The sequence below is a fragment of the Sinohyriopsis cumingii genome, chromosome 1 (assembly GCF_028554795.1).
Source record: "Sinohyriopsis cumingii isolate HCF-2022 chromosome 1, ASM2855479v2, whole genome shotgun sequence".
Lineage (NCBI taxonomy): Eukaryota > Metazoa > Mollusca > Bivalvia > Unionida > Unionidae > Sinohyriopsis > Sinohyriopsis cumingii.
This window is the reverse complement of record NC_142961.1, coordinates 159,463,422-159,477,310: the sequence shown is the minus strand read 5'-3', so window position 1 is coordinate 159,477,310 and position 13,889 is coordinate 159,463,422. Positions and strand designations below refer to the sequence as shown.

The 13,889-nt window shown below is 35.0% G+C and overlaps 1 protein-coding gene across 1 annotated transcript in view; it reads left to right on the top strand.

Annotated features, from left to right (window-relative positions):
- Positions 1 to 13,889, top strand: part of LOC149808233 (sushi, von Willebrand factor type A, EGF and pentraxin domain-containing protein 1-like) — a 167,676-nt gene that overhangs the window by 139,442 nt on the left and 14,345 nt on the right. The window contains exons 26-27 of the mRNA XM_089975273.1: positions 11,044 to 11,211; positions 13,537 to 13,710. Coding sequence (XP_089831399.1) covers positions 11,044 to 11,211; positions 13,537 to 13,710 — 342 coding nt within the window. The remainder of the gene's footprint in view (positions 1 to 11,043; positions 11,212 to 13,536; positions 13,711 to 13,889) is intronic.

Sequence of the window (13,889 nt, the reverse complement as noted above, 5' to 3'; positions counted from 1 at the left end):
CGAGCGTATTAAAAGTAATATTTATATCTTTTTATTTATATGTAATTAATTAATCTAGTTTTGGATTCCGGAATCTTATTCGAACATGATTAGAAGTTATTATTATACCGATTTATATCAACGGAAAGGTGACTTAGATAATCCTGAAAAATACAGATCAATAACTTTGATTAGCTACTGAGATAAGCTATTTAAATCTTTACATAGCGAGAGACTTATCACAAAAGTCTAACATAAGACCGGACAAAGTTTAAAAATAAGTATACTACAACAGATCATATTTTCGTCTTCACTCTCTTTGAATTCTAATTGTGCAAAATAAGCTATTTTGCTGTTTCATTGACTTTATTACGACGTTTGATTTCAAACGTGGCGTATGACTATTGGGCTCTAATTGTTTCGAAATGAAATCAATGGTAAATTCGTTCATTTTCTACCGATAACATTGTTATTGTGAAAACAATGGTATTGAATGGTTTTTGCCCGTTTGCATGAACCTTGTAGCTGATAGCGCCTTTGAATAATTAAAACTATTATCCAATGTATCGACTCAACCATATCGTTTCACGAAATGAACATATAACATATTTATAACAAGTTGTAATAGAGTTCTCCCGATATATTTCTGTAGCATGTATAGATGTTAAGTTTTCAACAGGGTTTAGAATGTTCTAATCCATTTTGTTCCATCAGTCCTGTTATGAAGAAAGGTGCGAAAAGTTTTTAAAACTTGGTCCAAGTGTCTGACTAGGTAAAATGTTCTGTGATGTATTGCAACGGTTCTCTTGCATATATATAAGATGCTGTATTGACTGCATCCGCAAACAAAATATAATGACGCTAAAGTGTGATTTACTGTAAGTAGGTTGAAAATTATTCGCAAAATCACCAACAACAAGGAACTAGCAGTGAAGTTACCATGTTATGCTTCTGTAGACAAATCCAGGCAGTACCAATTCTTACGAGTTGCGGACAAAACAGATCAACACAGGTTTAGTTCGTTCCAAGAACAAAGACAAGATGGATGCTTATCCATCTTATACCCAGGAAAATATATGGTGTTAAAGAAACACCACATTAGTCTCAGCACTGAGTACCAGAGACAGATACCATTTTAAACTAGGTTGCATCGTGTACCTGACAACGTATTAAATTTGGATGACCAGCCTCACAGACTGATCTTGCGTGATGGCTTGTCAACCGTTTTTAGGAAATCCATTAGATGTGTACAAAAAATACCCATTTTAGCTTGATCAACTCTTTATCGGTACAACCGTGTCATATCATTATTTCAACAAGATGTCTAGCAGAACGAATGACAAACTTCCCTTTTTATCTGGAATAAATTTGATTCAAACTGGAATAATAGTGATATCAGACCAATGTCTTGTCCGAAAAAGGATGACGACAGGTAATGCGGAAAGCATCAGAATCTAGCGAACGGTAAGCGTTGAGAATGATTTAAACGGAAAGTTTAAATAGCATTACTCTGTGGATTCTGGGTAACGTATTCGTTGGTTTATTTACAGATAATGGAAACTATATCATAGAAACACAATGCATTAGATATATTATATAGTTTGTGAGATGTCTAGTCTCAGAATAAATACGAATTCGGCCTGCCTCATGTATCTTCTGTATTCAAATTAACAACAAAAAAACCTCATTTTTTCTGCATGGTTGAACAACTTAAAAGTGTCTCCATTTACGGAAATATGCATCAATTTTGTTTATCTGAAAGTAAGCTAGGTTTTAGGGAAAATGTCCGTCAAAATTCGCTTGCGTGTTAATTTTTCTCTGGTACATATGTTATTGATGAAGTACTGTTCTTATTTTCCACTTTCCTTGTAAACTATATCTCGATTTTCTATGCTATTTGGTACTGATATCAGTACAAAGCAGACAGCTCCTTTGTTTTGTTTTTTTTTTTTGTTTTTGTTTTTTGTGGACTGTAAGGTGTATAGTACATATGGACTCTTGAAAGCCGCATCATTTTGTTCAGTCCCATAGCTGATTTACACTTTTATCTAACGTATAGTGCATTTGCACTAGTTAAAGTCACATCCGCTTTTGCAGCCCCAGCGCTGATGGAAAGATTATTGGCGGAACGAACACTGCAGCCTTTCAATGAACATGCTCAATCTTTCGGGTCAACCAGTTGAGTTTTGGGGTATAATGTATGATAGCATTGGGATAAATACTACTCTTTGGGGAGAATTTCCTACTTATTTTTTTAGTACTTTGAATTATTTTAGCAGGTAAAGAAATTCCATGCTCGTTACCATATAAATGTTATGCCATACCTTATGGAGGCTATAAGTGTAAACAGATAGTGATTTTTTCAGTTTGTGGGCGGCGGAATTATACCAATGTTTGCAGACTAAGTCATCAGTCTTGAACCCCTACTTGCACACATACACACACAGAGGAACCGCTTCAGTTGGCTAGTGGTTAGAGCGTCCGCCTCGGATGCCGGAGGTTGTGGGTTCGATCCCCGACGGAGTCATACCAAAGACTTTTAAAAATGGTACTGACAACTGCCTCGCCTGGCGCTTAGTATTAAGAGGTTAGTGTTAGGACTGGTCGGCTTGGTGTCAGGATAATGTGACTGGGTGGGACACCATGTTACATGTCCGCGGCATGATCCTTTAGTGCTAGACATAACTATAAACTGCCACACTGCAGACATAGTGATATGACTGAAAAAGTGTTAAAGCTACGTTAAAAATCCAAATCAATCTCTCTTTCTCTCTCTCTCTCTCTCTCTCACTCTCTCTCTCTCTCTCTCTCTCTCTCTCTCTCTCTCTCTCACACACACACACACACACACAGAGGACTAGTCCGATAAATCAACCCCTCAAATATGTGTTGAGACTGATGGACCATATCGGGTGAAGGGCTGATTTATGGCCTAACACAGGCCGGACAAAGGAATATCTCCAAAACCTCGAGTAATTTAGTCACGCAAAGAAGTAGAATCCAAAGTCATGATTTTCTATCAATATTCCATTTCGATTCGTTTACTTGATCTAGGCCACACTTGGATTGCATTCTCGTGTCGGAACAGTAGCAACATGTTGGTTATACATGACATTTTGCCCAAATTATTTGACTATGTTATGCCGACGAAAAGGGAGTTAAGCGACTTTGCTAAGAATATTTAGAAGCAGTAGACCCCGGGCTGGATTAGATTGCTATTTGGTCCGCGAACGAGTTAGACTTCCTACAAAGTTAGCTAGCCGACTTCAAATTCCCCATTTTACGCTATTGCAGTTACATCGGCTATTGTAACTTTTCTTAAATACGTTTAAACTGTCAAAGTTGATTGTTGTGAAAGAGAAAAATAGACGAGTTTGGTAAATGTAGAATAATGTTAGAACAATGTTTACATTGTGCTTATAAATATAAAAATGTATCGTGCATATTTGGTTGCTTAACATTACATATAAGAAATCATTGATGATGCAAGGGTTCAATTGTATTTGTTCTAGGACGAAATAATACATATCGTTTGATAAACATGTCAGAGAGTAACAAAACTTCCGAAGAATATGAAAATGAAATTGAGAATTACAAGAACGAGTATGAAACGGATAGATAATAAAGCTCAAGAGGAATTACGCGAACAATTTAAGGTGGAAAATACACAAGAGAATAGAAATGTAACAGTCTGTGGTTTAGCTAATGTATGCGACAATTAATTAATGGGCATAAGTTTTAAGAAATTAAAATCACTGCAACATATCATTTATGATGTAACTCACTTGAACGTGAATGTCAATCCAAATATCTCACAAATATTTAAAGAGACGAACAGTATACTTTAGTGTGAAAAATTATTTCAGCCATTGCACGATTTTGATAACCATACCGTATGATTTTACAGTGATGACTGTTAAAAGATTCAGAGCAGCAGCTGGAACCGGAGTATCTTATTGGTATACAACACAATGATGGTTTACTAGAGTCTTGAGAAAAAACATCAATAAGGGGGTTTCAAGCTTACTTCAGATATGAAAATTGTTGTTTGAGCGTACAATCCTTTTACCTTATGAAAAGTTTTTACTGAATAATAAAATCCCAAAAATAAATATGGAAGCAATAAAAATAATCTGTATAACCTTAGCATTCCACAAAATCATGATTGGAGATACAGTGATGGCAAAAATATTTTTTTTATTGATAATGGACGTGAACTTTAAACGGTACATCGGATTTTATAGTGCCAACACTTGCTGATGTATTGAAATCTAACAGGCATAATAAGACTATGAAATCAAATACTTTTGAATATTCGAGAAAATCGTCGGCAGATGAAATTTTCTCATTGGTAACAAATGAAACAATACACGATAGATATACTTCTTCCTTTTATCCCTTAGTAAATGACTCACAGAAGATGAATATAATAACAGGATCAATTGGATTATCGGGTCTTATATAATATGTACTTTATGTACAACTAAGCTATGGTACACGACCCCCAACAAAACAACGACAACAACAGCAACAACAACAGTAAAAACATGCCCCACTGTTTTTAAACAGCAGCTTATAAAACTGCGACTGATACCAGACAAATGCTGGTATTGCCTTTTGGGGCATCTCGAACAAATAGATGGCAATATACTTCATGCCATGTTTGACTCTGTCTATGAAAGACTCTGTGCTAATTTGTCACTACCACCAACACTTAATCTTCCACCTTCTAATGAAATGCTTACCAAACATACACTGGACAAACCAACCGTTGACAAAGCCATACATAAATAACTGATTATTATGGCAATTGTCACACATTTCTCTTTGAACAATCTTTTCAGCCTTTCAGCTAATGGTAATTTTTCACTAAGTTTTGAATTAACTTTTCCAGTGTTGTCTTTAGAAGTATGCTGGAGCTGTTAAATGTTTAGGTATAAGTTCTTTTTACTTTAAACAGTTTTGAAAATTATTTTTCCGAACAACTTTTTGGTTGCTTCATTTTCTTTGTTGGCATATTTCATCCTGTCCTTTGTCATACTGTAAAACGTCTGGCATCACATGTTTTTTCACCAATTCTTAACTGCTAGATCATCAGCGTAAGCTCTTGGTTCTCGTAATCATTTCTGTGTTAAATAACCTTTTCCTTCATGAAACAATATTGACTGATTCCTGTGCACATTGTAATACGCGTAATTCATCATGTAATTCACATATTAATGGCTTAATGTTGAGAAACCCTCCTCTGTCTTATTGCCTTTTCTTTAATTTTTGCATACTGTTTATTTTTTAGTTGTTTTGTACAATAAAGAAGTCAGTCGAATCAAATTATGTAGATGGCATTTAGAGGTCTAATAGTGAAAGCAAAGGAATTTGTTTTAACAGACAAATATGTTAATATTGTTATTTCTTCCATTACCCATAGAAAATGTGCAGAAAAGTGAGTCAAGACACTCACCTGCCTAAATGAAAGATTGAAATAGCAATGGATACTTGTCTTTCAAAAATAATTTTGATATTGCGTTTTCTCTTTAGGCATATTCTCCTCCTGATGATTCATCAGACAAATATGGACAACGAAACTTAAGGATATTTTAAACAACCATTGTATAAATGTTATTTTATTGCCCATGTAATTTGCATTATTGTTTAGATTGGTTACAAGTTACTTTAGTACTTTTCCGGTCTTGTGATTAATAATTCTCCAGGATGGCGAATTATTTTAAATATAACACCCTTCAAACAGTTGAAAATACCACAAGATATTAAACATCTGAACCGACCACATCGTCGTATTACACACATTCCTCGTGGTTTCAAACTTAAACACGATTTACTAGTGGCAATACAAAACTTATTTGATGTAAATGTGTAAGGAGAAGATAAAATGCTGAGGTAAACATTTTAGAGAGAAAGCTTGAAAAAGACAATCATTTGTTATAGCAATGACGAAGTTTTCAAGTTGAATTAAAATACAAACAATTTATTCATCAGTCACAACGACTAATTGTAAAAGGAGTTTTGATGCTGTGTATGAAAGACAGAGAAAACAAATGGATAAAAATGTATTGTGTTCAACAATAGAAAAGATTAAGATGCTGTGCAAGGATTACCAAGTATGTTTTATTCTCGAGTCTACAAAGTAGAACAGCAGTTTACACAAGCAACAACATATTTCTTCGAAGAACAACAAATTCACACATAGCTCAGTAACGTAATTGTTAATAACTCATTTAATACTGATAACCACTGCATCTGGAATGATTTGCGAAGTACACTTGATAATATATTATATAGTACAGGTACCATACAAAATGTCTACCACATCATCTAATTGGTAATATTTGCTATCGCTGAAGAATATTGAGATGGTTTCAACACTCAATAGTCAAAAGAAAGAAATGGTACTATTTTGAATTCTCGTAAATTATTTCTGCACAGAAGAGCATAATTCCTTTTTAGGGACTCTTGTTTTGTTTTAGGGATACGAAATATATTTGGGTTCTTGTGTCATAAGGTTTGGTGTTGTCCTTTAAATCTTGTATGTATCAATAATTAATAAAAAAAATGAACCTGTAACTGTCAGGACTTTATATTGTCTCTAATGGCTTGATTTTGTTGTTTGGATGTCCGTCTATAGTTCTTAACATGAGTGTATTGAGACACTGCCAACCCCTAAATGTTGTAGGCATATAATGATTGACCTTGACCTATATTATTTTCCATCATCTCTATTTGAAAGCTATCCTTAATATTTTGCTCATAATTTGCTTAAGAAATCTATGTAGCATCATGCGCATTGCTGTGATTATGTTTCATCGGAAATATTTTCATAGTCCGTAAGATATTCTAATGTTATTTTAGTTATTTTCAAACTCGCATGATTTTGTCGGCCTTGTACACTGCAGTAAAGTCCAGGATGTTGTTTGTAATTATTTATGCTGACATTCCTAAACTCTTCAATAATGTCACTCTACGTTATAAGGATCTTTTATGACTTTGTGGTCATGTCTATCACATAATGATTTCAATTTGACATATTTTGGTAACATCCCTTTTTACTTGTTATTCGCCTCTGTTCTCCTTCATGCTTTGAGTCTAGAACAAAATGTTTTCTTTTGATGGTAATTTAGTTTCTTTTTTAAGCTATTGTAAAATCATCTATGTGCTGGCATGGATTAATGCTGTTTTTTTTCTCTCTCTCCAAAATTTGGGTTCTATGTTTTCAAAAACGTTTCATGGTTCATTGTATTTGACAGCCCTAAAATATGTTAGTAAATTGTTCTTACCGTTGTTCCATGAACTGGAAGATATATAGGAACCCGATTGTCCACACTAGAAAAACTTCATAAGCGTCCTTTTCAAATATATCGAATACTATATAAATATTTGACGAAACGTAATTTTCATCTATATTTTGGTGTTATTGTTACTTTTTAATGGGTGTCGTTTCGTCCTCCAACGTCTTCATAAACAGACGAAAATTATAGATTGATGTATTGTGGATGCCGAGTAGGTTTATAATTTTTGGATGTCTAATTTATACTAACCATATTCAGGCTAGAATTCATTTTAGTCAAATGATAGTGACCTCGTATTTTGTTTTCGATTACCTTCTTCAAAAATAGGACATAGCCTGGTAGAATTTATTTTCCTTCTTTTTGAAGATCAATACAGCAGTAGCTTTAGATCGAAACCCTTCAAAGACTAACTCTGATATTTATTGCAAATGTTCGTAGATCTATTTCTCTATATGTTATAGGCTCGCAGCCTTTGTGCATGGATTCACGATGTTACTTGCCGTAGAGGTGTTTGTTCTGAAGACTAATTCCTGAATGTATATGCTTGACCGTTTGCCTTGTTCATAATTTATTGGAGTCTTGTTTGCAAGTATTTATTCGCTCCATAATACTTTCGAAATTAACTTATAGAACACACGTGTCTGAATTTTGTAACAGAATTATTTTCAGATATTATGTCTGTCTATTTAACTCGCAATCCTTTGTTTTCAGTTCAAGTTAACTTTAGTCTTGAAATAAGTTAGACACTTTTAGGAATATTACTTTTTTGCACGTGTTTGTCAATATCTGTGACACCACACCAGTTTTGAAAAGTACTTTTTTCACAAAAATAATATTTACTTCCACGGAGATAGTTCTCTTTGAGGTTTTCCTGCACCTGATCATTTCTGGAGACATGATTCGTCGCTTTGTTCGAGGGCTGTCACTATGATTGGTTTCTTTAGCAAAATCAAACGGTGTCGTTTCAGTAGCTTTTATTGCATATTTGAAGTCACACTCCATCAAAACCCATAGCCTCAAAAGCTAGGAGCTCCGGAAGTAATTCAAGCTTTAGCCAGATGACAATGGTCGCGCTTTTTACGCCAGTATGCATGACTTGCAATCTTAAGTAATCTCTCATGGTGTCAAGTTGATGTCATAATTCATATCAAGTACTCCAATTTCCACGCCAGTACTAAGGACGAATCATCCAGGTGAGTAATTGTGCTCATTTAAAACCAGAATGACGGGAGTCGAACCTACACTGATAGCTTACTAAGCATGTAAGCCCTGTATCACTAAAGCAAATATAAGTCAGTCCTAAAAAAATAAAATAAGAGCTTTCCATGCTGTACTCGTGGACGGGGATACTAATTTATTTTCATATTTTTATTTGATATGTGTAGTTTAGTGTAAAACTAGAAACATGTAGACATAATGTTGAATTATTCTCAACACTGATTTTTCATAACGGGTTCAACCACATGGATGTCCAGATCTTTCATAACATTATTGAACACTGTGGTAATGATCACTTTTCATAGTAGAATAAAATGCAGCACATTTTTTAAAACTGCAGATGACATACAAACACGACAGAATCAACACTTAAAAGTTTGCAAATTCTTTACCGCATGTACATACAGCACAAGTTATCATCAAATAATTGTTCCTCTCAATTATTAAGAAATTTATGGAAAATACTTATAAATTTTTATCTCAAATTGACAACTTCAACATTGGATTTAATCAGTCAAACACCAGTATTTGACGCAAGTAGGTAATTGATGCAGTTTTTATCCTTTTAGACCAGGAGTGTCAGACTCAATCGCTCAGCGGGCCAAAACTAATATCACACGTAAGGTTGCGGGCCGAACAGGATAAACATTCAATAAGCGGAAAATTAAACCTTTTTTAAACATTAATATAAATTAAAACAGAAAAAAGTTTTAATAATAAAAAATCATTGGCATACCCATTTTCGCTCTTATGCCAATTTGTCAGAGCTGGATGTTTGGCATCCTTTCTTGGCTACAAGTTCGTTTATGTTGGGAGTAATGTTCTGTGTCATTGAGATTCTCATGATGGACTGCAAGTGTTCATCAGTGAGACGACTCCTGTGTGATGTTTTGTTAATCTTCATCACAGAAAACAGCTGCTCACACAGATATGTGCTACCAAACATGCTCAAGGTTCGAGCCGCATGTAGACGAAGCTGGGGCATCTCTTCAGGAATGAAATGAGTGAACTGTGCAGGCCCCACAGTGTCGTACTTTGCCTTTAGTGTCCCATTACACTGCAGCTCTATTAGGTCCATCTGCAAATTTACAGGTGCAGTTTCCACGTCTATGGCAAATGGGTTACGAAACAGCTCGAAATTACTTTTCTGTGCTTCAAAGTCACTAAAGCGCCGTGCGAACTCGGCGCGAAGTAAGCTAAGTTTTTCAGCAAAGTGTGCATTGGGAAACACCATAGCCTAAAATTCTCTCTCGGGCCGGATATAATTGTACGCCGGTCAAGACCTCTCGGGCCTGATATAATTGTACGCCGGGCCTGATGTGGCCCGCGGGCCTTGAGTTTGACACATATGTTTTAGACCTTTGTATTTGATAGCGAAGAAAATCCTTCTAGCCTGCTATTTTTGTTTTAAGACTAACCAATAACCAAAAACATGTCCAAATGTATTCCTAAGGTTCTGCAAGATTTATTTTGAACAATTCTATGATGACGAAATCACAAACTTGTAAGGCATGATCAAGGATAAGACCTGAGTAAAATACATGTTTACTCCTACCAGAACCTGGCGTCAAGTTGTAGCGCGTATGTCGAAATTATCAATTGGAGTAAACAATCTTCCAAAATCTAATGAAAAACACTAATAAGCATACATTAGAATAATAAAAGCAATATTCACAAGAAATTATAAATTTGATAAATCTAGTCTCAATCGTACAGAAAACAAACTAGAATGTATATTTATCAATGACTGGTGCCTATCTATTCGCTTTCTTCAGCAAACAACTGTATTTTTTATCCGCGTTATCGTATCTGTATCGGCACTTGTGTAAACAAAATCCGGAACCTTGTTCCATTTTTGTGTGCACCTCATCTATTTAATTTTTTTTGTAACCATCCCAATGTGCAGTTCCCATTTATTTGCTAAAGTAAATCTGCAGTATCCGTTGAAGCAAATATTAATGGAAAGTGGAAAGTATAATAAAATGCTATTAATCATCGGTCTCTTGTGTTGTCAGATTTGAATATTTTCGAGTGCAAGCACAAACGAGGAATCATAAAGGAAATAATAATGGTTTTAACATAAAAAGATTCATAGTTATTCATTTGAATTCAAAGAAAAGATTACAAATGATATCCTGGCATTTACTTCCCAGTCTCATAATTGAGCTTAGTAACGGAAATCATGTTCTGCTTGATTAAAAACGTATGATTGATATTTTCTCGTTGGATTTATTTTTTATCTGTGAAAAAGTATGTACAAAATTCCATTACTATATTGATATGCTGGCAGGACTTTCTAGCTCTCGTCATTCTGCTAGGATAGTTTATCCTAGAAATTTAGATGTAAACGATTTCCAATTTGATTATTCAGTTTGAATATTCATATCAACAAATGTGAAAACTTCTTCTGTGGTAAAATAATAACAGCTGGAACTAAAATATGTGTTAAAAATTCACTTCCATGAAATGAAACTGACATGACCATATTAAAAAGCATATGTATAATATCTGAAAAGGTTTAATAAACCATGACAATATATTACAGAGTGTCCCATCCCTTCTACACCAGCCTTTGGGAAGGTGGAGTACACTGGGCGGACGGCCGGGTCTTCTGCTACATATGAGTGTTTACGTGGATTCCACTTGGCCGGTCCAGACACCAGGGTATGTCTGGTGACTGGCGAATGGGAAGACACAGAACCTACGTGTCAGCGTAAGTCTAAGTATATATATATATATATATATATATATATATATATATATATATATATATATATATATATATATATATCCGTCTGCTTGCCCATGGTCTATATTTAATGTTAGCACAAACTCATCAAATAGTCTATTGTGACTGTTGAACTGAGTTCGATCCCTGCGGAGGAGGGTTAGAGACTATGTTCCTTTCCAAGCTTGAGTCAACATCAAACCATGATTGCTCATTTGTAAGTCTCGATAGAGGAGATGAAATGAAGTTTTCTTTTCAGATAGCTAGGTATCACTATAGCTACAATGAGATGGGTTTACAGTATTAATTGTTATGTAAACAATCATTTCATAAATGCTGATGTGTAGGGTCTTTTATCGTATCTTGCACCTAAAATTTAACAGAAGTCAGATACTCTGGCTGAAGTAATAAAACAAGATTGATAATGAAGAAATTGTTTATTTACTGAGAATCAAAGACAAGGACATAATCACTTACCTGTAGTTTAATAAAGGATTAGATTACTGTTGTACCGCCAGGCTTGAATAATGCACTCAATTGTACTGGAAGCTACAATTTATCAGGGATACTATACTGTTCACATATTGATCATTTTGGGACATGATTCACCATCGTAAATCTGATATATTTGTCAATGCTCAAATACAAAAACACCTCAGCCTTCTAGATGTTCGATGGAACGGGAGGAAACTGATGTTTTGTTTTTCAAGAAACAAGCAAATAGTGGTAATTAATTTCAGGGAACACATGATTTGCAGAGTGTTTTCGGGGAGGATTAAATAATAATGTGGGATAATAATGCTGCTTCTCTCTGGGTGGAACATGGGAACAAATAACCATTAGGGGTTTTCATATTGGGGTGTAAGGATGCACATTTCTGTCGATCTATAAGGAACACATTAACTTGGGACCAGAGAACAATTAATTAGATTTATGGGGACAGGTTCTTGTGAAATCGCTAAACTGCAATGATTTATAATGTCTGTGTCGGGAGAGGAAGTGATTCTTAATTAAGCCTTCGTTTATTTAGGCGTTAGACGACTAGAAAAGGAAAGGTTAACTTCGATTTTATATCGGAACTGTCAGAAGCTTAGTTTTCCAGAATCAGTTGTTTGGAAATCTAGAAATTAGGTTGACTGCAATTTTGTCGGGTAGTTATAAAAGCCGATATATGTATTTAATCCTGATTGGTTACGCTAAATAATAAGGGCGTGTTTGCCACACTAAATTTCCTAGCTTTAAAATTGCTTTCTCGAAAAATTGAGTCAGTCTGCAATTTTCCTGCAAGAGTGAAAATATAGGAGACTCCAAGACTGAATTTGTAAGAAATTCTCTCATAAAACATTCGTCAAAGGGATCGGATGTCGGGAAAGTCGACGAACACAATTCGGTGGTAGAAGCGAACATAGCTTGAAAGCACAAGGGGAAATAGCTTCACTGACGTATGCACGTACCTACTTATCCAAATATATACGTATCTACGTAGTTAGGTATCCACCTAGTCACACAAAATTTGAGGGCCGAAAAGAGGCGAGACATTAGGGAGGATGAAGAAGGGAAAAAGCGAAAGGACCTAGAGGAACAACCACAGTGAAGTTGGAGTGGACTGGAATAAACAGGTTACGAAGTTGTACAAGGCAATGACTTCGATTTTTCACTCAATTATATGATGAACCAGTTCTATCATTTAAAACAGATAGGCTATTTATATAAATATATTTGTGTTTGAAATTCGGTGAAAGATTTATTTCAGAAATAAGTGTATCTTCCTAATGTAATGTATTATCACAGTTATTTGTGTAATTGATTAAATTGTTGTTTTTTATTGGGGGCTCCTGTCATACTGTTCTATATATCTGCTCAGATCTCAATTTATTCCACCTATAAGTTTCACACTTTATATTACTATTTACTCGATCCGGGCAATAACACCGAGGGCGATCATCTCCTAGATAACGAGAACCGAATAAAGCGGACACCTTGTAAGAAGGTACTATCCGCCAATCAATCAAAACAACCCACCAGCACCGCTACGTGTTGAAAACAAGGGAACAAATAACTATTTCTTTATGTTAAAGAGGAAAATCATTGTTACCTGTATCTTGACTGTCTTTATGAGCGAGGATTTCGATTGTAGAGAAAAAAGTTAAACTCGAGTTACAAATTAAATCCACCTACTTTTCTATAAAACTCCTTCGTAAAACTTATGGCTTGACAAAAAAGCAAGACTAAAACAATACAGATAGTAAATTTCAGAAAACAAAATAACATAACATTTTCACATAAAAATGATCCCTTCTTTATTTATAGGAGTCCAGTGTGGATATCCCGGGAACATTGAAAACGGTTTCTTCTCGGGTTTAGAGTTTACATTTGATAACAGGGTGAGCTACAAGTGTAACAAGGGGTACAGATTAGTTGGCTCTAGGACCCGATACTGTAATGAACTGGGATCCTGGGTAGAACCCGCACCAGTGTGTGAAAGTAAGTAGTATGATACAAGGAGATACGTGGCCCCTTTAGACCATTATAGTTGTATGTAGCTTTGCTCTCTGTAGTACATTTCATATGGTTTCATGTGCACTTCACACCAGATTGTTTTGATTTTTTGTTCCAGTTGAGTATTGTTGATTTATAGCAGAGGCTTTTTTTATTTTGTAGCA